The sequence below is a fragment of the Podarcis vaucheri genome (assembly GCF_965113315.1).
Source record: "Podarcis vaucheri genome assembly, chromosome: 1".
Classification (NCBI taxonomy): Eukaryota; Metazoa; Chordata; class Lepidosauria; order Squamata; family Lacertidae; genus Podarcis; species Podarcis vaucheri.
This window is the reverse complement of record NC_138759.1, coordinates 72,391,893-72,418,609: the sequence shown is the minus strand read 5'-3', so window position 1 is coordinate 72,418,609 and position 26,717 is coordinate 72,391,893. Positions and strand designations below refer to the sequence as shown.

The window sequence follows — 26,717 nt, the reverse complement described above, 5'->3', positions numbered from 1 at the left end:
CCTTTATACTAAAGTTTTGGGGAAAACAACAAGAACAGCAGCTGGCAGATTGTCTAGAGAAAAGTGGACCTGTTGCCCTGGGGCTTAGGTTTGGGGGTGTTTCAGTTGTGGGTATCTCTGGCATGGAGCTGGCCCCAGAGCTGCTTGCACAGCCATTCTCAAGTTAACTCAGCATGGCCTGCATCTGCATTACAGCTGAATGAGCTGTGATGGTTCCAGTTCAAATCTTTACCAGCTAGCGAGTTTTTGCATGGTGGAGGAGCAAGCACAAGGCCACACACACGATACAGATGCCCAGATCACATGACAGTACAGTACAATCGACATGATGCTTGCACTCTCAGAAAGGCAGGGGACGGAGGGAGGAGGGAAGAGAGATAGCAGGAATTTGGCATCTGTAGGACTGAGCTGGCCACTAAACCCTGATGACTATGTTCCACCGCCACTTCTAGAGGCTGAATAGCTGCTGCTGGAAACCATGGGAGGGGAGATTATTTGATGCGCACAGGTCCTGGTTGTTTGCTTCCCATGGGAATCTGGTTGGCCACTGTGAGAAGAGATGTTGGCTGTATTCCAGTCCAAACTTCTCCCTGACATGCAACATCTCTGAAGCGAGCCATGTTTTACCCTGGTGGAAGGCAAGCTCTAGGAAACCATTATGACCATAAGGAGAATTACTTACAAGACTGGCAACTGTTAAGGATCCTATTTTGGGCACATGAATAACAGCTTCCACATTCACACATCTAACCTGTCTAAGAAAGACATTCCCATTAAAAATATGACAACTACTTGAAATCACTAGCAACTTCATTTCTCAGATCTTGGATTCCATGGAAGCAAAAGGCATCAAAGGAAGGTGAACGAAGAGGTCAGCTCAAGCTGCACTGCTGGGTGCCTTCCTTGAGAGTAAATACCTAAGGTCAGTGTGGTTTATTTTCAAGTAAATTGGAGTGGATCAAGCTAAATGATTACTGGGGAACACCTTTTGATAAACGGGTGATGATCTGGAACATACAATACAGTCAAACCTCTTCTTACATCCACTTCCGCTCGCGTCCATTTTGCCCAATGTCCATGGCAAACCCGGAAGTAACCGGCGGGTTTGCCGCCATTCGGCATGTGCAGGAGCAGCGATCGCCATTCGCGCATGCACAGAAGCGGGCAATTGCCACCCACACCTGTGCACGGCACCTCTCCCAGAAACCCATTTCAACTTCCAGACGGGCCTCCAGAACGGATTGTGGTTGGGAGTGTATGTGTGAATGCATTATGTAAACCTTGTGTTATATATATATATTAATGTCAGTGGGATGGTGCCTGGGGAGGAGAAAGTTTGTATTGGTTTTGGGAGGAAAGTTGCCACTTTGCATTGGGACCATGGCATGTGTCTGTGCAGGCAGGGAAGTTAAATCCTAAATGGTAAATGCAGTCATACATGCGTTTCATGTCTCACTGAGGTTGACGCCAAGTTGCAACTGTCCTTTCCCTTAGTTAGTACCTAAAAAACCCCAAGTCATGACACTTCCCCAAACATGTTCGGCAATTCAGCTATCTGAACATGTTCTTCTTGGGGCACCTTACTGAGGCTCACATCTCTTTGTTGCTTTTGGGGAGCATTTTGTTTAATGCTGACATCCTTCTTTCCTGCTGTTGGATGTCCTTCATCATAGTCTTTTGCGCTGTTTCATCACCTCCGTTTCCACAAGCCCCAGGAATTCCTAGAAAAGGAACTGTAATCTGCTCTTACATGTTTCTGTCCCGTCTCCTCTCTCTGAAGTGCTACCAAGCACAGCAGTCCTGCCAGAAGCTTTCTTCTGTGCTCCTCTTCTCAGCCACGGCCAGCACTCCTCCCCTTGCTTCCCATGAAAAGCCCTTGTTCTGCAAAAAACCACCTGTCACCTTTTATATTCCAAGGGCCCAAGTCATTTTGAGCACTTGTTTCTTCTGCTGCCGCTGAAAGTTTAGTTACTGGGGTGGTGGGACTATTCCTATTGAAAAAGTGGTTACAGTGGGGAGGACTTTTTGAGAGGTAAGGGTTATCAAAGAGGGCTGCAAAGGTTTTGTGAAGATTGAAGATAGGGGAGGGAGTGGTGCTTTAGGACTGGTTTCTCCCTCCCCTCTTTTTTTGCTCAGGGTTATGCTGAAAGCCAAATTATCTCTATAACCTGCCTTGTTTCTCTAATGGTATGATAATGGGTGATGCAAAGGGCTTCTCACAAAGGAGGTAGTGGGGCAACTAACCCACCTTAGATGAAAGAGACCATGGCTTGTTTGAGCAGTCACATTTGCACATCAGGATAAACCATAGTTTCTGGCCTATTGTGGTTTACCGTGACTGAGCAGGATGTTGGTGTATGCTGCCTGATTGCTCCTTCTTGACTCTTCCCCTCACACAAGCAAAACATACCATAAACCCACAATCAGGTTTGGTTTCTCATTATGTCCAAACCCAGGACTGTGGTTTGCAAGCAGATGAAACCATCGTGGGCATCACACACACACACGGCAGCCAAGCACACAACACAAGCTATTAGATTGACTACAACAGAATGCATCTTCCAAGTCTCTTTTCAATGGAGCAGGGGGGACTGGAACCCTGGGGGTGCCAGAGGAAGTCTTAGTGGTCAGATTGGCGACCCCTGATTTCCTGGCATATGCCACTCCAGGTTGCTGTGGCTCGGTGGGAAGGATCGTAGCTCACTGGTAAAATACCTGCTTTTCACGTAGATGGTCCCAGATTCAATTTTCAGCATGTTGTCTGTCAGGGTAGACAATATTGAGCTAGATGGACCAATAGGTAGCTTCCTATATTCCTGCTGGCTGGTTTAAATATTACGTATTCAGTATCGAAGAGAAGCTCTTTGAACGCAGAAATAAAAGGTATGTCATAGAGAAGGCTAGGATGAACTATTGTCCTCCTCTTTTCTTAAACCTGATTCTTAGAATACTGACGAGCCACAGGACAGAACTTCTCTTCTACAATCAGACCACTCTGAGAACTTCCACATGGAGAAACTGGTGTGCATTGAGTGACATGGCTTCTTCCTATATGAATACCACCAGAGCAAATAATCGCTTAAAGATGGCCAGGAAACATTCATATTTTTTTTTAATTCACACCTGTAATAAAATTGCATTACATTTTTCATAAAATAAATGTTCCAGTTTATATACAGAAAAAACAGACTGTACAGAGCCCTCCCCCAAATATCCCCCCCAAAAAACTCACGAACATACAGGCAATGCAGTGCTCAGCTAAGCAGGCACAACTGTACATCTAAAATTGTAACTGCTTTGTGTTGTGGGGAGGGGGGAAAATACTACAATGTATAGAGTCCTTTGTGGACCGAGAATTAAAAAAATATTGCAGGCAAGCTGACAGACGCCCTTCACTGCTAGTGCGGCTGAACGTCCATCCCACAGTGTTTCAGCAAAGCAGGGCTTGTTATTGAACTTGGGGCTCAAAGCTCCCGTTCAGCTGCCCCTCCTCATAGTCCATCTGACACAAGATCATGTTGTTCTTCAGGAAAAATTTGTCTCCCACGCAAAATCTAGAACACAGAAGAAAAAGAAGAGATCGTTTACCTAAGGAAAGAAAAATAAGAATCTCTTTTTCCTGACCTTGAGTAGGCAAGTAATGCATCATTTTTAAGGTCTTTATGTTTTATCTTCCATTGGCTTTTGAGAAAAACAGAAGCGGTTATGTTGTGCGTCTTTTTCCTCCCCACCTGAAAATATTTAATTTATTTACAAATACTTTTCTATTACCACCACATCAGGAATGAAAAACACTTCTCAAAGAGATGAACATATAATCAACACAAAAGCAAAAAGGTTTTTGTTTTTTTTTTTAAAGGGGCAGTGGGAATCAGAAGAACATAAAACTGGGTCGTATGGCAGGGTAAGCTTGTATAGATAAAAATGCTCTACAAACATAGATTCAGATCACTCTTTTTGAGCTGCTATGAGCTGATTAAGAAACCCAAGAAAGGGGGATTGGCCCTAACATTAGGCGAAGTTAGATAATTTGGTTCAAATGGCAAGTTTTAAAGGGCATAAAATGATCACTAATTTGGCTTATGATCATATTTTTAAACACCAAAGTGAGGGGTAGGAGAGAAGAATGTCATTAAGATTTTCTGCCTCTAGCATCAAAAGGTCTAGAGGCCTTCAATTATAACTGTTAAATGGAAAGGTAAAATTAACCCAGTGATCTCAGGGGCCACAAACCAGGCTTATTCAACTTGTTTGGCCCTGAGTTTGCAATGCATCAGACACTTCTGGCAATCCTTTAATAAATCAGCCCCTTTATGTTTAGTTACACACACTCTCTCAGTGACCTATGAGAGGTCCAGTACCAGGCTGAGACCTGCAGGTGGGAACTGGGAGATTTGCCCAGGTAGTGGGCAGGTGGGGGAGCCAAGACCATGGACAGCTCACTGTGGAGCAGGATGGAACTCAGGCCCAATACAGATTCAGGTCAGATAGGGCGCTTCCAGACGGTAATTTATTGTGGACTCAGGGCTGCTCCTGCATGCAACTTTTGCACAGCATCCATATGACAGTGATCTCATAAAAAAAATGATGTTCCATATCGTTTTTACAATTTAATCTGGATTTTCCATTTCTGTGGGAAATCTGATAAGTAAAACAAATAAAAGAATCACAAATAGTAAATGCAGAATAAATTAGGGAAGTGGGGAATGGGAGGGCATTTCGATAAGGATGACATTATGTGGCGGGTGAGAAAAGCTTGCAGCACAGGGTCCACAGTAAAAGGCTGTGTGGAAGCATCTTAACTTGTGTTCTGGTGTTTTATGTCCAGCCTGACTATCCTATTCTGCAGTGAGCTGTCCGCGGTCCTGGTCCTTTGCTTATACACCTGCTGAACACTTCCAGTGCTCACCTAAGGTCTCAACCTGGTACTGGATGTAGGTGGTGCCTTCTGTCTTTAAACGCAACTGGGTTCTACACACACACATTCTTTGTATCACCCATCAAATTATAAAGGGTCCGACTTACGATCTCTAAAAGTGTAACCCCTCACAAACACTCACACCTTCATTCCAAGTCTGCCATAAATCTGCAAGCCCCTGTTGGTATTGAACCTAATTGAATTTGCTAAACCTTAAAAACAAGGATCTCCACTATTACATTCACCTGATATGTAGTCTAGTTGACAGAAACAGTAGTTTGAAAGAGCCATGGCCTATGCTTAAGTTACCAAATGAGAACTTGCAATGGAGCTGTCTCTTCTCTTAGCCTCTTCCCATCTTAAAACTTAATCCATATCTAAAAGGTAAAGGTAAAGGACCCCTGACAGTTAAGTCCAGTCGCGAATGACTCTGGGGTTGCGGCGCTCATCTCGCTTTACTGGCTGAGGGAGCTGACGTTTGTCCACAGACAGTTTTTCAGGGTCATGTGGCCAGCATGACTAAGCTGCTTCTGGTGAAACCAGAGCAGCGCACGGAAATCTATGTCTAGGTAATTTTTTTCACATTGTATATGGAATATTGCACCAACATAATACGAGCCATGTGCTATTTATTGGCTGTGAGTCCTGGAAGACTCACTTCAGCTGCAGAAGCTGAGGCTGCTGACCAGGCTCTTGGGCTGGGGGTGTTGTTTATGAGGTTTTGCTGTGTTGTTGCCGTTACTGAAATTAATTTTTTTGTATCTTTATTTTTGATCTTATGATTTATGTGGAAATTGTTCTGTTTGGTTGTGTACTTTTTGATGTTTTATTTATTGTTTACTACTTTTGTTATGTATGTGATTATGCATTTTTTTTACGTGTTGCAATCCCCCCTGAGCATGGTTCCAACTATGGAAGGGCGACATACAGATAAAATGATGTATGCATGTATTTCCTTTGACATTCATGTTACTTTTGATGAATGATGAGTAAGAAATGCAGTCTCCCAAAGCACAATTCTCCCACCCACACATTGAGCAGAAATGCTGAAGGGAGAGCTGGATCATGGCAGCTAATCTTGTCCCTATAGGTGTACCTTATCCCCAGTGTCTTCACATTAAAAACAGGGCTATGCACACGTAGCATTGGCCACTTGTGAGATCATTTAGGTAAGGCTGAAATAACTTTGCCAGGCCTATAACAAAGACTAGCAGCTGAACTATGGGCACCAAGGCAAACTGTCTTCCTACTTCCTACTTTGCTGGGATGCAACACTTGATTGTATTCAGGGCTGTGCAAGAGGCATAATTTGAAAGGCAAGGCGAGAGAATACTTCATGCACGCCAAGTGTATGACTGGAGTGGAGGTGTCAGCCTTTGCACTTTGGTGGATACTTAATGCATTTTCTCTCAACCGAGGGACCACACTGCAAGGTAACTTGTTCTCTGGCAGCAAGAAACTTGTTTATATCACCAGAGAGTCATGCTGCTAAGTTTTGGAAAATGAATTTGCAGTACTCAGAAGTAAGTCACACTGTGTTCAGTGTGGTTTACTCCTGAGAAAATGGACTTCGGATTGCAATTTTAGTTTCACTGGGACTTACTTAAACTTTGGGCTCAAGGAAGATTCACACATTTATCATCAAACATGTGTTGATGAGGGCTAGAATTATCCTGCACTATAAAGGAAAGTGAAGTGTTCCATCAAACACCTTCATGGAATGCATGCTTATTTTTCTCAGTCCTAGTGTGCACATGACTTCAAACGTTTGAGAGCTCCTGCTCAATAGTCCAGTCCCATTGCAATACAGATTGAGGTATCATATCCAGGAAGCAATAATCATGGTTCCTTCTCATTGAATATCACCTACTGAAAAGGGTAATGATCGTTCATCTGGCTTATGTGGGAGACTCTGATCAGCATATACGTGTGGACATCAGCATATATGCAGTTGAAGCAGCAAAAGAATGTCTTCCCCTTGTCCCCTGTCATCAGTTTCAAATAATGCCTCGTTCAGAAGTAGTCAACATGGTGGTCTGCAGATGTTGGACTGCAACTCCCATTCCCCCAAGCAGCATGGCCAACGGTCAAAGACGATGCAGATTGAAATCCAACAAGTTCTGCAGGCCACCATGTTGGCTATCCCCAATCTGGATGTTGCTTGAGAAGGATGGAACCAGAATGCGGCAAAGCAGTTTTCATGCTGCCGCAGAAAAAAATTATAGACTTCACAGAATAGGAAATTAAACCCTCCCGCAGCAAACTTGCACACTGGGGAAATACCGGTTCTACTTAGCACGATGAAGTATCAGCGGTCTTGGTGACAGCTAATTTTCTTCTGACCCTCAGGTTTGCTGGCAGCTTAATTTGATGACAATAGGCAAGAAGCTTATGGGTTCAATGGGGAAAGGGTTAATTAATAGATCAGGTAAGATTCAGCTTGGTGCCCTATATGTATTAGCCTTATGAGAATTTCAAAACTCCTTTCAGTACTACCGAGCTCTATGATTTTTGGGTTTCTATTAAGGAGATATAGACAAAATAATTATCACACCAGCTAAAATCCGCACCTCAAAATCTGTTGTGAAAAGTGCAGGCCTCTCCAAGTGTTTTGCTGAATTGGAAAGGTTTCCCTTGCTGACTGAAAAACAGACAGCTGCTGACTCGCTACATATTTTTGCCTTAAACCAAGAAGCAAAAAACTGAAGGAGTAGTAATGCAAAATGAAGATTAAAGTCTTGCCACCGGCACAAGTGCAGCGCGCTTGACAGCTGCCTCTTGCCAAATCAGCGGAGGTTTCGAGGAGCAGGGATGGAAGACCTCGCAAAAGCATGGAGAAGAAATGTGTTATGTTTTAGAAATGACATTTTGGAAGCTCCCCGACTAGAATTTCAAAGTGGGGTCAAACTAGCCCCCCCCCAGCAGCTGGGCTGTGTCATATATTACATGGCAGCAGATGTGGGTTGGACATGGGGAGGGGGAGAAATTCAGTCAGTTTGCATTTTTATGCGAATCTACCTAATTTTCACCTTCCAAACCGATGCACACTACTCTGAATTTTGCAATGTAGTTGTCCAACCCAAAAATACATACAAAAAAGGTGTATATTGGGGTAAAGTATGCACCAAAATCAGGTCTTAATCAAAATCATATACAAAAATGCATTATATATGGGGACATTGCTGGTAAACACACACCAATGAGTTTATTTGGCATGTAACAACTCTGGATACTCAGTTCTAGTGTAGTGTTGATAACGCCAAGGTTGCAGGTTTGATCCCCGTATGGGACAGCTGCATTTCCCTGCATTGCAGGGCGTTGGACTAGATGATCCTCAGGGTCCCTTCCAACACTACAAATCTATGATTTCCACGATATTCACTTAAATGGGTTCATTTGGAGAGAGTGCACAGATTTTCATGCAGCCTGGGGCATCCATATCATGTGAGATAACTGGTGTGCCTGAGGACTTGGTGAAAGGAACCAGTACCAGATGCAATGAGTAACCATCCACTTTATATGCTTACTCAGAAGTTAGTCCCACTGAGTTCAGTGGGGCTTACTCCCATGTAAGTGGGTGCAGAAGTGCAGCCCGAATCACCTCAGAATCAATGACTTGGACCTTAACTGTCCATTCTGCAAACACACGGTTCCAGAATGGCCTCTAGCTCTCTGGAGCAGCTTTTCAGAAAGCGCAGAAGGCAGGGAGAATCAGTAGAAATAATTTACTTTCATTCTGCTGGCATGAGCTTTTTTTTTTTTTTAAAAAAATGAGGTGTCCCATTCGCAGTCACTTTAGGAACCAATGTTTAAATTTATAACATTTGTGTAAAGCAGCAGGTAAATTGCCTTCAGGATTCTTTTAAACACTGCCTACAATTCTTGAAATGAGGTTGAGGATTTAAAAGGATTTTTTTAATAAAAAAACCCCAAAAAACCCAACAACAAATAAACCGAACAAACCCAGTTCTCATCTAACAAATTGCAATAGAGTTATTGCCAGGAAATATTTTAGAAGTAACAGTTAACGCTGACAGTAACACTAACAGTGCACTGTGGAAGATAATTAATGGAAATAGAGTGCTGAAGTAGTTTTGAGTTTGTGGTTTTAAAAAAACAGTGTGCTAACAGCACAGACAAGTCATCTAAAATGAGTCTAACTTTTGATCATATATCTGGGTGACATATATTTTAGGAAACCGGGGGGGGGGACATCTTCCATGACACACTTTTTGACATTTCTCAAGCACTGGAGTTGTAGGGTGTGTGTGTCACGGGGGTGTGTGTGTGTGTGTAAAGGCTATGACTTAAGAGAGGGGTGGGAGATCTCTGGCCCACCAAATGTTGCTTGACCATTGGCCAGTGTGCCTGGGACTGATGGAAGTTTGAGTCCAACAATATCTGGAGGGCCAGGAGCCACCCACCTCTAACTTAATGCCCTAGAAGTAACATTCATTCATTTAATTTATGAAGCGCTTCCCATGAAACAAACTTGAGGAAATTAACAACCAAAGCATCTTAAAAAATGATAATTAAAAACAACACCATCAGTAAAAACACATATAAAAACAATTTCAAATCCAATTGACAAGGTAGTATCTGATTTTGTTTCCATCCCTTCAGGTCCAAGGAACTTCATTATTATGTGCTTATCTCCCCCTTCGCTTCCAAACATTGGAAAATATGCTCCACATCCTGGTTTGGATCTACTTATGAACTGGTTTTTAATTGGTTTTTTTTTAAAAAAGGAATTGTTTTCAATGCTTTACATACATGGAATTGCTTATATGGTTCTTTCACTTCAAGATGCAATTAAGAAATGGAATCAAATAAATACAGAAATAAACATTAACCTAGCCTTTTCTTCATTCAGTAGCACCGAGAAACTACAAAGTATGGTTGCTGGGGTGTTGGTCTTGGACTGGGGAGAGCTGGGTTCAAATCCAGAAGAGCTATGCTAAATCCTCTGCAGGTGGGCCACTGTTGCTTACTGCAAGAAAGATGGGGAGGAGCCAGGTCTGAATGCTGCAGACCTGGCTCCTCCCCAGCCAGGTCAGCAGGAGCACTAGATTGGTGCTGCTGGCGCATTTGCACCCCCCTGACCTACCTGCCCCTCCCTCTCCCCATTTAAGCAATGGTGACTGGGGCGCTAGCATGGCTCCACCCTAACCAGCAAGCTCCTTCTGCTCAAATCTCTGATGAACCATCTTTGAAGATAGGGGATAGCATAATCATTGAATGAAGGGTTGCTAGGAGGATAAAATAGAATAGCTCCATGAATGCTTGGAAGGAGACGATATAATTTTACAAATAAATAAATAAATAAATGGAGGATTGTGATGCTTAAGGCTGAAGCTGCAGTGACTGTGAGTACAAGTCTATGTCTGGGAAAGTCGGAAAAACTTCAGCTTTGCCTTATTTCATAGAATGTCCAGACCATCAACTCAGCCAACTTTTCTCTTCATTTTTAATTAGGGTTGCTAAAGCTTTGTGAACAAGCCTCAGAAACCCCACTGTGTACTAAAAAGGTCTGTTGCGATGAAAGAAAGTATTTTTGTTACCATCATAGTACTAAAAAACAGTCAATACGTTTTCCTCACATAACTTTGGTAAAGGCCCCACAAACACATTTAAAGTCGGGGCAGACAGTAAGATCCTACCACATTCTAGCATTTTTCAACAAAGGTGGACACAGAAATGGGGATATCTATCTGAACCCACTAGATGTCACTAGAACCTCAGTGGAATAGCCTATCAAATGGGACAGCTTGATTTATTGAGCCTGCCTCTTTCATACAGAAAGGCAGTCTACTCCAAACAAATATTGCCAGCTTCATGCTTGATGCAGCCTTTTCAATAACAGCCACCCAAAACGACAGAATTCCTGATACTCTTAACTTCGGATATGTTCTGTTCCCTGCACCTTTCCGTCAGGGGAAACTACACTGACTTCACCGAAAAGCTAAATTATTTGATAGACATTGTTCAGAAGAAATGCACTGGGTTTGCACTCAAGGGAGCCTGCATGGCTGTGGAGCCAAGGGGTTTTGAGTAAAGTGAATGGATTCATCATGATAATGATGTTCTTTATGGCCAATCCACACGCCCACTGGTCACTGCTTTTAATATGATGTGGCCAAAAGGTGAGCACCCTTCACTTATTAATCTGGCGAGGGTGTTTCCATGGGATTACCAGGGAGCAGGGCTGTGCTGCTGTCTCTGCTCCCTGACTGTTCACCGATTGGTGTGGACACCTGCACTGTCAAAGCCTATGTGTGACTGGTTGCTTATGCGCAGGTGCCCATGTGATTTGGGCTCTGGAACACATGGAAACATACATGAAAGGAGCTACTTTGACAGTGCAGGTGTCTATGCCAACATGTGGACATTCAGAGGGCCAGCAGTGCAGCTCTACTCACTGGTAATCCTGTGGAGACCTTTTTGTGCACGAAGGTCTGTTGTCCGAATGTTTTGTCAAGCAAAAACGGATTTGGCTTGCTAATTCCAAACTTCCTTAGTGTGGTGAAGCAGCAGCAGCAACATGTCAAGCTGCCGAAGAGCTGAGCTTTTTAGATTACCTGTTTGGCACATATAAGGCTTAGAGGTTTTTTAAAAAAATATATTAAGAGGTAGAAATACGGTTTATCTGGGTTAAAGTAAGGCATGCACATGGATTTGTTGTTTGAAAGCAAGCTTATGCTAGGATGCCAGCTGAGTGGTTTAATTGTGTGCAGGAAACAGGAAGTGCTCCCACTTCCTGTCCTTCAGGCTTCTTCTAAATGCCTCAAGTTTCAATTAGACATTCCCCTCTGTGATGAGATGTGCGTGTTTATAAATGTGTCGAAATTTGGGAGCCAGACTGGGCTGCGCAACTTCTCTGTGATGCTCCTGCTCGCAACTCTGTAGGAGAAAGATGCAAAAGTTACGAAGAACTGTAGCGATCAGGAAGCTTACAAAAATTGTGCTTCCTTTCCCCTCTACATGGTGTAGTGTCTGGAACTATTCCAAGAGCACAATCCTATACATATCTATTCAGAAATAAATCCCATTGAATTAAATGGGACTTAAGCACAGGCAAGTAGGCATAAAAATGGCAGACTTAACATGGTTCCCAATTCCCAACACACTGATGTTCCTCTTTATTTAAAGCATTTTTATGGAAACTTGATTCTGAATTTCCAGTACGGCTACATTTGATATTGGACGTTGTCAGATTCTGTTTCCTCACAGTTATCTGTACCAACCTGGTGCCTTCCTAATGTTGTGGACTACAATTTCTATAATTCCTGAGCACTGACCATGTTAGCTGGGGCTGAAAGGAGTTGTGGTCCCAAACGTTTGTGGAGCACCAGGCTAGCTACCCTCATTTGCATGAAGCATTTCCGCCTTCTCTTTAGAGATACTGAAATACTTTTTAATTAGAATAGATGTTTCTGTAATTTTGCAAGCAGCCCTGCTTGGATTGCATGCTGTCTTGCTCTTGAATTTGATCTAGCTTAAAGCCTAGACCAAACACCACCCTGAGTGCAAAGATCATCAGCGTGGCAAATCTCAATATGTACTATGAGGGTGCATATAGCAGGGCAGCATTGTTTGTAGCTGCTTCATAACTAACAGATTTCCCTCCTTTTCCTGCCTTTGGAAACTCACTGAAACCTGTACCTTTCCCAAAAGGGTTCCAAGACCAGGCTGGCCTTGTGTAGAGTTTGGAATTTTAATGTGACAGGACTCCTAGGTTTGATGATTATGTGTCATTGGGAAATATGGTTGTTATCTGAGAGAAAAGCTCCAGGCCCCAGCTAACCCTCCGCAAATTAAACCTTAAGTGGATACCCTCCTGATATCCATGCACAACATACAAGTCGACTACGGTGCATTAAAAGCTGCAGGACACTTCAGTACAATGGTGATGTGAAGCACGCCAGAATAGCGACCACGCTCTTCATTATATAGCCTCTCCTATTATAGCTTGCCTTTTAGGCACACATGATATGTCCCACTTAAAGCTGCGCTCTGAACAGACCCTCCCGACCGTGCGGCGAGCTGATGGGGCTCTGCGAGGAATTATTCTGAAGAGCTCTATTTCCTTTGACTCTTCCCAGCCCGGCCTCCGAGCCTGTCAGATGCCCAACTTAAGTAACCTTGATTTAAAAAGTATTTATGCCAAGCCATCCTCATATCAATGGATGTGCAGCAGACCGACAAGAAGCTTGGCTTTGAAGCGGCTCATTCAGTTGCCTCGGTGCCGCTTAACACCACCTGCTAGCCTGCAGCACAGCACTCACTTTTGTTTGTTTGTTTGCTCCTGCCACAATCCAACCTACCACCAATTCCGCATGTTGGCCTATCAGGGGGAAGGCTCCAGTGTTCCATTAGCAGGTAAAATGACTCACCCAGCAGTGGCAATTTGAAGGCCTGGGAGAAGGTGATGGATATCAAACCGTGAGCCAGACTTTCTTGTTCCACTGGGATCAGGGGTGGGTGGGGGGTGGGGAATAACTTGCATTCTTTCTTTCTTTCTGTTCTGTTCATATAAAAGCCTCATGTCCTCACCTCTGGTTGCAAAGCTGGCAGGCAAAGCAGTCCAAATGGTAAACATTATCTCTGGCCCTCATCACCATCTCAAAGGCAGGGATCAGCTTACTGCAGGCAGCACAATTCCCCGTGGTCCCAAAGAGCCTGCCAAGGAAGCACAATCATTAGAAGCCGTTTTAATTAAATGGCGGAAGGACTAATTAAGTGTAATTAGCAGTATCAAATACTGTATTGCACCAATAAAGAGAAGTTGCCGTCCCTTATTTCGCTGACCAGCCAGTGTGTGGGAATGTGGGCTGAAATGGCACGGAGAAAAGAAAAAGGGAGAAGGAGAAGAAAGCTGGGCTCCTTTGCTCGGCTGCTGAGCCTCCTGCTAATTGACTGCCTAATGAAGAAATGCATTTTGCACACAGAGCACTATTTTGGGGCTTCCAACATCTTAGTCAAAGCAATCTAATTGCCCCCCCTTATGCAAATTAAGAGCATCTTTGCAGAACATCTTTACAGGCCCCTCTTTCAGACCTTCCGCTTTCTAATTTGCTATTCTTTCATCAATTCCTACTGATTTCTTAGCTATACGGGGGGAGGAGGGGAAGTGCCGGGTATGTTTTTTTGGGAGCACTGGATGTAAACATGTTCCCTGTGGGCCACAATTTGCCTTTGTTATAGGCAGAAGTTGGGTGAAGTTAAGATACCTGGGAGGCAGAGAGAGCTAAGTTTATTCTACATGATACTTAATTTCTTCAGACTGGGGGTGGTGGTGGTATTTTCAATCTAGAACTAAACACTGAAATAGGATCCTATGCTGATGGGACCCCAGGGTGATATCAATCCATGCAAGTTTGGTTTGGCTCAAAAAACTCATCTGAATTATTTCACATTCAGTCATTTAGTGCTGAATTGGAAATGCAAGTTGATCTTTCCAGTGCAGAACAGATCCCATGACTGCTTCCACGTGGATCAAGATCACTATCTACCACATCACTGGAGGATTTTCTAGGACATGGAGGAGTTGTGATCTGAACATACATGGGCATTCGCAAAAGCTACTCAGTCCATCCATATCCACTGGAAAAGTCAAGTTGACTCCACGTAAACCATGTTTACGGGGCCCAAAGTCTCCCTCTGAGAAGAGTCCAATCTTCCCACAGTTAAAATGTTAAGAATCTTAATTGGAATCTCAACCTGGAAATGAATTTTGGCAAAAAATAGCGTTGCTTCCCTTTTACTCCTTTCTCTTCAATTTCTCAATGAAAGTAATTCTTCCTCTACATCAATTGGTTCCACCCCACCCCCACCCCTGGTCTTTGGAGATAGCTTTTGTGTCAACACGAATGCTTTGCCAACTTTGTTATCTGCTTCCACAGATACTGGCTGCTTTCAGAGCATGACACTCCAAGAAGTACGGTTTGCTCTTCCAGGCCCACCTACAAGTCCTTGAAGATCGCTGCAGCATCACCAGCGCATGAAGAATGCATCACAACAACTCTTATAAAAGAGGCGGGAATCTCTTGACAAGTACGACACATGGGAAGTTCACTGTATCTCAGTCGTAGACCACAAGTTTTGTACTCAGAAGGTCCTGTATTTTCAGGTCAAAGAACCGTAAGTAGCCTGCAACCTTGGGGAGCTATGGTCAGTCAAGAGTAGAAAATGTGGGACTAGATGGCCCATTGGACAGACTCAATATAAAGCAACTTCATACCCGGTCAGATTAAGTTCCTCTTTAACAATAAATGTAGGCAATAAATATCTTTATGTGAAAGGCAATAGGTTTGATCCTGATTGAGTGGGTTAAACTCAAATCAGCGGGATTCCACTCTTTCATGTCTCATTTTTTCAGGCAGATTTCAATGGGGCCTAAGTACAACTAACTTACTCTAGATCCAATATGATTTATTATGTAATTACTACAGCGGTGTGGAAGACAGCATTCTGTTGCCTTTTCCAACACACAAGAGCTAAACCTCTGTAGTTTGCAAATGACTCCACTTCAAAGTTTGTATGACAATGGTGCCAATCAACTGCTAGCTACACTTTAAGTAAAAAATACTCAGTAAAAACAACAAATTACACAGTGTGCTGATTAGGTATGTGAGTATGAGTCTGTGATAAGGTCTCTCTTATGTGTTCAAAACCTGGGGAGATGCATCTGTCTCCTCCTTCATTGTTGACTTTCAGGAGGAATCGAAAAACATTCTTGTTCACCCTGGCTTTTGATGACTGAAAGATACTGGCCGTGGCAACCTTGAAATTAGCAGCTGTGAGAGTTTGCCATTGTGTTTTTAGATGTTCTATATGCTTTCAAATGTTTTCGTTGGTTTTAAAATTGGTTTTGTTTTAAATTGTATTGTTTCAACTTGTTCATGTTTGCTGCTATAGAAATGTAACAATAACTGTAATTGATGCTTATGTCTTTTATAGATGCAAGCTACCTTGAGGGGGAAGGCTCTTTAGGGCCAAATGAGTAGATAGAAATGCTTGTATATATAAATATTAATATGGGCCTAGTGCTATTGCTAATATTGGTGCTTTTAATCCTGAAGAGAAAATTTGCAATCTTCACTGCTTTCATCCTCACAACAGACTGGCAAGATGGTTCATTACTATTCTCATTTTACAGATGGGGAGCTGAATCTGAGATTTGTTGAAGGCCACACACAAGAAAGCTGTCACACGGATGCTGCTTAAACCCAGATCTGAGTTCAGCTTTTCATCAACCGTGACGCATCCTTGCTTCCATTATAACTGAGCTCAGGCTGTAGTCTACCTCGACAGAGCCTTGAGAATCACGTTCCATCAGCCACTGGGTGCCGGAGTAAAAATATGCATCATAACCTTCTGATGACCTACTTCTATATGGTCTCACCATGAGGTGATGGGAAAAGTTACCACAAGGTCAGAGGAAAAACATTGTCTAGATCTGCGTGAAACCAGAGTTTCCTGTGCAGCCTGTTCTTGGAGAAGTGGGAGAGTATTTGAAGCTTTTGTCTCTTTCTCAAACAAAGTTAGGAGTATTTGCGCAAGACTCTGAAGACCCAGAGTCTCTTTGTCCAGAGTTTTAGTGTCAGTCCTCTAACTTGCACTTTAAAATAGAACCAAGCAAAAATGATTCAGCGGTGGAGCAAGCTGATCGGGCGCCTGGAGTGGCGTGTGTACCCTGCACCCAGGGGTGGGGCCAGCTGCCCGTGGGGCGGGGAGAGCCAGGTCAGGATACTCCACGGGGCCTCTGAGGGGTCTGCCTGCCTCCTTCCACTTAGCTGCCCTACAGATGAAGCAGCTGGCGGACTATTTGGGGCAGCACGGAGCCTGTGGGCGCCAAAGCCATGCATCGCTCCCAGGAGAGACGCATGACTTTGGCGCGCTGCAGGCCTTGCAGTGAGTACTGCCTGGCATTTTGTCACCCCCCTCAGTGGTGACACCCAGGGTGGCCTGCCCCCACTGTATCCCCTTCCTCCGTCCCTGGGCTGGTTGGCACAACCTTTAGCTCTTTGAAAAGGCCTCCTCCATTTCAGTAGTATTTCTTGGGGGAAGGGGCCCACACATATGAATGGGACAAAATAGCATCTGGAGGACACTACACTGGTTACCCCTACCTAAAATATTTGAGATAGCCTTTTCTGATGCCCCAGCAGTGAAGCCAACACTATCTTCAAAAGTTAGATATGAAGATCAATCTATTGCATGTTTACTCAGAAATTCATCTGTGTTAGCTGGATTTAGGCCTTTGGAAGTGTGTTTTGAATTCCAGCCTAAGTCAATTGATATGAAAGGTCTTTATTCGCATTAGTTTGTTGTAATGACTACGTTGAATGGATTTTATCCTATTGTTACTTTACATTGTTTTAGCTCAAGCTGTTATCTAACTTAATGGCCGCTATAGTGAACAATAGCTTTAAGCAAACAAGTAGAAAGAGGCATTAAACGAATTTTGCAACGAAAGGGAAACAAACCCAGGAAATGACTATGCAGGGCATTTCACATCCCTCAAAAGACATCCCACTGAAAAAGGAACCCCACAAATATTTGAACACTTCGAATCTCACATGAATTTTTTCAACCAATGTGCTTTCTGGGGTCAGCTGAATATGATTTTTTGCCCCAAACAGTGTGGTGTAAAGGAGTCTAGTCTTGACTCAGCTATGAAGCTCACCTTGGGCCAGTCATTATTTCTCTAAACATAACCTACTTACAGGGTTGTTGTGAGGTAAAAAGGGGATAGGGAGGACCATGCATGCTACTTCCAGCTCCTTGGAGGAAAGGTGGGATAATAATAATAATAATAATAATAATAATAATAATAATAATAATTGCTGCTGCTGCTACTGAATGACTACTAACTCATCACCTCTCTGTAGGTTTTATGAATATAAATGGCCTAAATCAGTTCAGGAAACTATAACATTGCCTCATCTTGATTTGGTTTGTGCTTTAGAAAGTATCCCCACTTCTTTTATCTTTGAAATGAGACTATACTTGTTTATCTTTAAAGGGACACTAGTTCTATGAAAACTGGGAGGTAACACACAATGTGTTTATCAGACAGTTGCAAATTTGTGTCAATTTTGCCAATAAAATATAAGTATCACTGATGGCTGCAGCTCACTTAAATTGCAAAAAAATGGAGGTTCTCAGCGTTTTATTGCTGCACTCATATTAATCTGTGTTACTCTTCCAAATGACAAAGTTGACAAGTTGCTTTCATCTTTGAAATCAGAATGCTACCCTCTGATCTTTAAAATATCCACATCGGTTACCATTATAAAATAAATAAATCACTGCCCTATATCCAAATGGGGAAACTAGAAGCAAGCTAATCCTAGATTTGTTCAGAGCGCAATGCCACTCTATGTGTGAATATAAAAAAATCCATTATTCATTAGCATCACAGTTGTGTGGAGCTCAATCTAGATTAAACAAAAAAAGGGGGGGGCAGACAGCACCATCTGCATTGTTAAACAGGCACTTTTTGTCACCCTTTGAATTAGCGGCTTCTCTAAATGGAAATGATGGGAAGTTTGGACAGATGTTCACTTAACTATTTAAACAGTCAGCTTAAGGGACATGAAAAATGTATTTGGTACTGGATTCACCTGCCTCCTTCCAGGGGCTTTGGGGGTAAGACAGTGTTAAACAGCTTTGAATGTTTGCATAAGATTTAAGGCTTATGTTCTGTCCAGCTGAAATCATGTTGCTTTTTAATGTCTGTAACAAATATAGCTCCCAGCTAGTCTGCGTGCTAATCTCGTTCTCGAACATTTCTTCCCACTCTTCAGTATATGAATATATCTCACTTACTCTAGCACTTCCAAGTTCAAATTGTCTTTTGTGGGAACGGCACAGAAGGGTAAAGTTGCTTGCATTTAAAAATGTCCTGGGATGTTCAACGAGCAGTTAGGTAATCTAAGTGGGGTTGTCAACAGGAACTAAGGGACATAAACTGAATACATCTGCTATGCATTCTAGACTGAGCTCTTTGGCATGCAGAGGTTATGTTCCCAAACAATTGGTCATGACTTTCAAAAGGATGTACAAGCAGAGTTTGAGGGCAGAAAACAAGCTTTGATTTTTCAACGCATTGGCTTGCACCCTAAAATTACTTACCTTAAATAAGTTCACAGAAGGGAAGGTTTCCATGACTTTCTCCCCATTGCAGCCGCCACCACACCTATAAAGCCTCTCTGGAGCCCTCTTAAACAATGTGGAATGGGGTTCCAGAGGATTTTTGGGGATGAGAAGATGGGTGAACTTCCTTAAGTCAACTTAGCGTAGGATCCAAACCATTTTTCCTTTCTTCTCTCCTCCCCCCAAGATGAGGTGAGGTGATGACCACCAACTTGGATGACTTAGAGTGGGGGAACCATTGGGCCTTCAGATGCTGTTGTACAACTCCCACCATCTCTAACTAGTGGGATATTCTGTCTGGGGATGATGGGAGTTGGGGGTCCCAACAACATCTGGAAGGTCACAGGTTCTCCATTCCTGGATCAGTTACAATTAGTGGCGACAGCTAAATGGTTTGCTATTTTAGTAGCAGGTTGGGGTGGGGGCACCAAGAAATGATCCGCACCACACACTCCTTGTGAACTTCCTATAGGCATGCAACTGGCCAAAGATGGTAACAGCATGTTAGAACAGAAAGACTTTGATTTGAACCAGCCTTCCACAACCGATGCCTTCCAGATGTTTTGGACCACATCTCCTGTTAGCCTGAGCCAGCATGGCCAATGGTTAGAAATTATGAGTTGTAGTGCCAAACGTCTGGAGGACATCAAGTTGGGGAAGGCCTTCTCAACAACAACAAAAAAGCCTTTTCTTATGTCCCATTCTTCCCTTAAGGACTTCATCTGCCCCTTAGATTTTTTTTTGCAACTCCATTTTCAAAAAGGGTGAAAGTGTCCGGATGTTTGCCATGTACCCACAGTCTGGTAATATCAGAAAAGCCATCCATATGTGTTCTCAAGTGAAGGAGGGGAGCATGTCTCATGATTTATATAGCCCTGAAGGCAAGGTATGTTTCCCACCAATAAATACATTTTCTTTTGATAACATGACCAGTTGTGCTCCTTTCCCTAGAGGATCTACAACAGGATATTGGAGGTGGTTAGGAGTGAGGGACGTCAGGATTTCTTCCAGCAATAAAAATCCTCATGACTTAAATGTATCAAAACAAGGGAGAGGATCCTCAGTCCCTGTGACACCCCCCCCCCGGTCTTTCATACAAAACGCAATCTTGTCACTCATATCAATAGAAGGCTCAGACATATTAGTGCAGTATATCATAAGATCCTCAATACTTAGCCAGCGTGATCCCAACAGGAAGGAATGAGTCAGAGACAAGAGAAGCTTTTATCAGCTTTTAAAAAACTTTTTGTAAAATAAAAGTTGGCAAGCAGCAAATTTTTAAGTACAGATTTATTTTCCCTTATGTAACAGAAGGACCTAGCCAGCTTGTAAATAAGCTTAGGCTATGCAGATTTAAAATTTAACACAATTAAACTTTTACCCTGTGGTAGTAATTATGCTTAATGGCTCTTACTCTGAACTTAACCATGCCTATTGTCGTCAGCCAATCTGAAAGCCGGAGTTTAGCCAAGGACAATTTTCTGTAGTTTATAGGCACACTAAAATCCTGCGAGCCTAGAATCCCATTGGCTGTTGATGTCATTGTGTATAGTAAAAATTAAAGCTAATTGGCACAGAGGGCTGGCAGTGAATACGAATGAATTGATGGGAGAAAATGGAATAAAAGGAAGCACGCTTAGTGGCGTGTGACTGTTGAAGGCGGCTTTTTATTTAAAGACTTCTCTGTTCAGAGCAGCAATCGTTTGTACAGTAGTTTGCGCATGTTTCAGGGGCTGCAGCTATGTCACAAATCCATGGCGGGTGTGCAGATTTACCTAAGGTTTGGTACTTTGTCCAAAATGATGGCACAGTGAGCAGGTCCTATGATAAATATGGCTAGCAGGCTGGCTTCTTCCAAGGAATAGTAATTGATTCTTTAGAAAAGCACATTAGATTTAATGCTTCTTTGCGCCAATTCACTTTCTTAATGAGGACAGTGTTGCTTTCAAACTCATCTCAAAGGGTGTCTTCTTTGTCCCCCTCTCAGCCCCACCTCTGTGCCTTCTGTCAGGATGCTCGCTATGTCTGACACTGCCTCGCCTTCTCCAGTAGAACTGGAACATTCATTATGGCTCTCCACATAGCATGCCTCCAAAAATGGCTTCCTTCTACCATTGTGCTCGGCCCTGGCCAACATGCGCAGGAGCTGCACAAATATAAAATGGGGGACACCTGGCTTGCCAGGAGTACATGTGAAGAGGATCTAGGGGGTCTTAGTAGACCACAAACTTACCATGAGGCCACAGTGTGATGCAGCAGCAAAAACATTTCCAATGCTATTCTAGCTTGCATCAACAGAAATATAGTGTCCTGATCAAGGGAAGTAATAGTCCTGCTCTTTTCTACCTTGGTCAGACCATACCTAGAGTACTGTGGGCACCACAATTTAAGATGTTGACAAGCTGGAATGTGTGCAGAGGAGGGCAACCACGATGATCAAGGTCTGGAAACCAAACATTATGAGGGCACTGGGAATGTTTAGCCTGGAAAAGAGGAGACTGAGAGGAAATAGCATAGCCAATCTTCAAATATCTAAAGGGCTGACACATGGAAGATCGAGGAAACTTGTTTTCTCCTGCAGTGGAGGGTAGGACTCAAACCAATGGCTTCTAGTTGTAAGAAAGGATATTCCGACAAAACACCAGGAAGAACTTTCTGGTGGTAAGAGCTATTCAACAGTGGGATGGACTCCCTCAGAAGGTGGTGGGCTCTCCTTCCATGGAGGTTTTTAAGCAGAGGTTGGGTGGCAATCTGTCATGCATGCTTTAGTTGAAATTTCTGCATAGCAGGGGGCTGGACTAGATGACCCTTGGGGTCCATTTCAGCTCTACAGTTCTATGATTCTATGTACCTGAGATGAACAGAGCAATTATCATAGTGATATTCCAAAATATAGAATCATAGAATCATAGAATCATAGAGTTGGAAGAGACCACAAGGGCCATCGAGTCCAACCCCCTGCCATATATAAAATGTGATACTGCTAACAATAATAATAATTTAATCACAGAAAGTGTTTCTGTAATCGAATTGTCTCAGTAAATAAGCAACAGCATCAACATCAAAAGAAATTTATGAAAGTGCCCCAATATGAAAAGATTTCAATATGAATAGTAATAATAAGTCTTATATAACTTTAATAATAATAATAATAATAATAATAATAATAATAATAATAATAATAATAATAATTTATTATTTATACCCCGCCCATCTGGCTGGGTTTCCCCAGCCACTCTGGGTGGCTTCCAACAAAACACTAAAATACAATAACCTATTAAACATTAAAAGCTTCCCTAAACAGGGCTGCCTTTAGATGTCTTCTAAAAGTTTGGTAGTTATTTTTCTCTTTGACATCTGGTGGGAGGGCATTCCACAGGGCGGGCGCCACTACCGAGAAGGCCCTCTGCCTGGTTCCCTGTAACTTGGCTTCTCACAGTGAGGGAACCGCCAGAAGGCCCTCGGCACTGGACCTCTGTGTCTGGGCAGAAAGTACAAATGGTTTTTATAATGTCTCATCTCTTCCACTATTGTGGATCTAGATAAGGAATAGAAATTGTACTGGAATTACTGCATAAGGCAACACATCACATTACATTACACAGCATCTCTGAAATGGGACAAAATTTGACCTTCAATATATGCCTGCTTATGAGAAAACAATATTCACATAGCATATCTCTAGGGATTGACAGATCTGCCAATTTTCCGGTTCCTTTCTTAAAAAAAATCTGTTCTCCATCAAGTTCCTTATGAAAATTCTTCAGTATCTTAATGTGAATTTCTCCTAACAAGCACATTTTTGTATGTACTTGACTTTCTGGAAAATCTTCCAATGGGGGGGGGGGGGACGACTTCCTCGTCAGAGACATATTTAAAAATATCACAGATTTGCTATTGTAATGATGACATGCCTGTCATTGATGCACTCAGCCGCTGAATCTAGTTTTCAGCAGAATCCCCATTTGCTGAACCATGGTATTTTCAAGCTCCAGTTTATCAGAATTCATTGTGCATCCTCCATAGAAACACTACAGCAGCTTTTATGAAGCTCTGCCTATCCAAAGGATCTAGTGCTCCTTGGGCTGTTTGGGTAAATATTTGCGTACTTAATTAACAGGACAGCAACCAATGAATTGTTGCATCAAGAAAGTGCAGTGTCTTGTTACAAGCTTTTTCTGTGGTATGATAAAAGGTGACCTAGTTTGAGAGTCTTTTTTACACTTTTCCAGTCCGATGAAGAGACAGACGCACAGATGGAACAAGATACATGTGCTACCTTTTCAGATTCACTCTTTGGCATATGTATGGTAAAGATCTATAAGGAAGAACACTTACTTCCCTTCTACAAAATAAATTGCACCTTTTTAGTTGTGCTAAATGGCACATGTATCTTGTCCATCTAGCTCAGGATTGCCTGCAGCAGGTATGGCCAACCTATGGCCTTCCAGTTGTGGTTGGACTACAAATCCCATCATCCTGACCACTGGCCATGCTGGCTGGGACTCCAACAACATCTGCAGGGGTATTGATTAGACACCCTGACCTACATTTACTTCCAGTGGCTCTCTGGGGTTTCAGACAGGAGTCTTTCCCTGCCCTACCTAGAGGTACAGTGGTACCCCAGAAGTCGAACGGAATCTGTTCTGGAAGTCTGTTCAATTTCCAAAATGTTCAGAAACCAAGGCACGGCTTCCAATTGGCTGCAGGAAACTCCTGCAGCCAATCGGAAGCCGAGGAAGTCACATCGGACATTGGGGTTCCAAAGAACGTTCACAAGCCGTAACACTCACCTCTGGGTTTGCGGTGTTCAGGAGCCAAGAGGTTCGACTCGCAACACGTTTGGGATCCAAGGTATCACTTTACTGGGAATTGAACCTGAGATCTTTGGCAAGCAGAACATGTCCTCTGCTACTGAGCTGTAACCCTTCCACATGTATGCTGTTTAACAGTGCCTTGCTTACCTGGATAGTATACATCTTATAAAAGAGCAGTTTTTGTTGGCGAACGGATAGCTAATGGTTACAACCCTGGGGTCTGCATGGAATAGTGATCACCCTTTGATACAAGCCACCCAGAACGGGAAGACTTTATCCTTAATAGATGAATGGGGATTGAAGCAGCAGATGTGATTCAATGTATGCAAGTGTAAAGTGAGGCACATTGGGACAAAAAAACCCAACCCTGCCGTGGGTCCCATGGTGCCAATCAAGATAGATGGCAAGCAGAGGAGGAGGAATGAGAGGCTGGGTGTGGCAAGAGCTCAAGTGGTGACTTGGGAAAGGGTCCTGTCACAATATTACCAGAAGATACCAGGGGTGCTGCCAGGGACTGTCCTGAGGAGGACTGCACTGAGGAGGAATGGTGGGAGCGTCCCCCTGCTCCTGATCAGGATCCTGAATCTTCCCAGGAGCAGGAGGACAGTATAGATTTTGAACAGTGGTTTGCAGAGGGACACAGTTCAGAAGGCAGAAACTGGGAAATACTGGATGGGGAACAGCTAGGAGAAGAAGCACTGGGAGAGAGAGAATTAACAGATTCACTGTCTCTGGGAAGCATTCCTCCACCCAGCCCAAGAACAAGAAGAGCTGAAAAGGTGGCAGAACAGAAAGCACAGTGATTGTGGGATCAGGTTACAAGACGCGGTAGTGATGTGGGTGACTAGGGAGGAAGTGGGTGGGACCCTTAATTGGGAATTCCTAGGAATGGATTCTTTGTTCTCTCGCTGTGATCATGAAAGTTTCTAACTGGTAAGAAGACTCCTTTTCCTTTGTTCTGCTTACCTACTGCCAAGGTGGTGGGGTGGGAGTGGGAGAAATCTGATTCCCTGAAGCCTGACAAGTGCCAACTTGGATAAAATATGAGAGGGACCCAAGGGAATTCCTGCCACACATAATCAATCCCAAGACACACCATTTGAATGTCAATGCCCATCATTTGGGGTGGGGGTTGGCCCTCTCAATTTTATTGGTTGGTGAAGAGACCTTGGCCCCTAGGAGTTGGCTCTTATGCCAATGACACATAAGGCGAGGAGCCAGCCTCCACTCAGCTGTCCAAGATTTCCATGGTAGCTGAGGAGGCAGCTGACGAACTAGCAGGGCTGCATGCAGGTTCATCTTGCTGGCTTTCCATTGGCACCTTGCTGATCACTGGAGGAACAGGATGCTGAAGAAGATGGGCCTTTGGTCTGATATAGCAGGGCTCTCGTTATGTAAGATTCATCCTAGCCACTGTGCCCTTTCCGCTATCAGTCCTCCTCTCTTCATGCCAGAGTTTAAGAAATCAATTACTAATTTCAGACAGAAGCCGTTACATTTCAAAGCAGTAGACTCAAACCAGTGGTGATCTCAATATAAAGCTTCTCATCTCTGAAGAAGGAAGAATTTTACTATCGGGCACTTTCTTCTCCGTGTCCTCCAGAATTTGCTAGAGCCCGACTCCATTTCTTTTGAGCAAACCGTGTAACCATTTTACAAAAGAAATCCAGTAAATTTGTACAAATTTGAGTGCTTCATTTCAACCACAGGGTTTTGGCTTGCTGGCCACAGTATTAGTATTACGTGGGGGTGTAACTGCTGCAACGAGCATTAACACACAACTTGAGTTTCACAGAGGCTATGCAAACACACATGAACAGAGCAGAGGTCTCTTTGGAGAGTTTAAAAATTATCAGTAGCAAAACAGCAAGTCTGAAAGTGCCAGAGGCAGGTTGGAACATCAAACGGCTGCAAGATTTAGTCCACGCAAGCTTTTCACTTAATCACAAGGCTTTAGGAAATAATAAAAAAGTCAACTAACAAACCAAGTGCAATCTATTTTTGCCTTTAGAGTGTGGAACTTCAACTAGACGGCCTCAGTTAAGATATCATACTTTGGGGAAGGTCTTTGCTTCAAAGTTGCAGACAGTGCAATAGAACTTTTATGCGACCCATTACACCAAAGCCAGTATGCTCTAATGGGATGACTGCTACATCCGAGCACGGTAGAAATGGGCAGCTGTAAATTTCTGCTCAGATCTTTCAAGCCAAATGTAGGTTAAATGAAAGCAATAGGGAAATCCTTTTATAGAGATCACATTATTATAGCAGCGTCTTTGCCTTACTCCTTATCCTGGCATTGCCATTCTGATGTGGCAAACCCACATTTCGTAGTAAGTCTTGTAGGATAGTATCACAAAAAAGGAATGAAAAGTGCTATAGCTTCCCTAGCATTGTTTAGGGAAGCATGCTTAGCACCCAAGTGAGTTGAAGACGTGCTTGAGATAAATAACAAAGGTGATGCAAAATTCCTGCCCACATTTGTGGTGTGTGCATGTGTGTAGCTGCTTATCTGGAGAACTCATACAACTGCAGTGTCTATCTCTTTTTTTAGTGCTGGAATCCAGCCAGCCATGTGTTAACTCCACACCTTGGAACTGGGCAAGGATGACACTTTGAGAAGTAAGAGGAGTGGGACTTCCCCAATAGCTTGTTTTGAGGGTGCCTCATTATGGGAACTCAAATTTCTTGGGACCTAATCAATGATACCTCCATATATTGGGGGCAGGAGGGAAAATAAGTCAGTACAATGAACCTCGCCTTATGATTTATTAATTGCATATATATCACACCTTTTCTCCAAGGAGCTCAAAGTGGCATAC

At 43.2% G+C, this 26,717-nt stretch overlaps 1 protein-coding gene across 7 annotated transcripts in view; it reads right to left on the bottom strand.

Annotated features, from left to right (window-relative positions):
• Nucleotides 1–3,095: 3,095 nt before the first annotated feature.
• LMO1 (LIM domain only 1) overlaps nt 3,096–26,717 on the bottom strand; it is a 105,139-nt gene continuing 81,517 nt past the window's right edge. For 6 of the 7 annotated variants that reach the window (XM_082195216.1, XM_082195222.1, XM_082195219.1 and 3 more), the window contains exons 3-4: nt 13,472–13,597; nt 3,096–3,554 (exon numbers count right to left, since the gene is read on the bottom strand). In XM_082195216.1, the coding sequence (XP_082051342.1) occupies nt 3,449–3,554; nt 13,472–13,597 (232 nt within the window). In that variant the 3' untranslated portion in view covers nt 3,096–3,448. The remainder of the gene's footprint in view (nt 3,555–13,471; nt 13,598–26,717) is intronic. The other variant, XM_082195217.1, reaches the window with a different exon arrangement.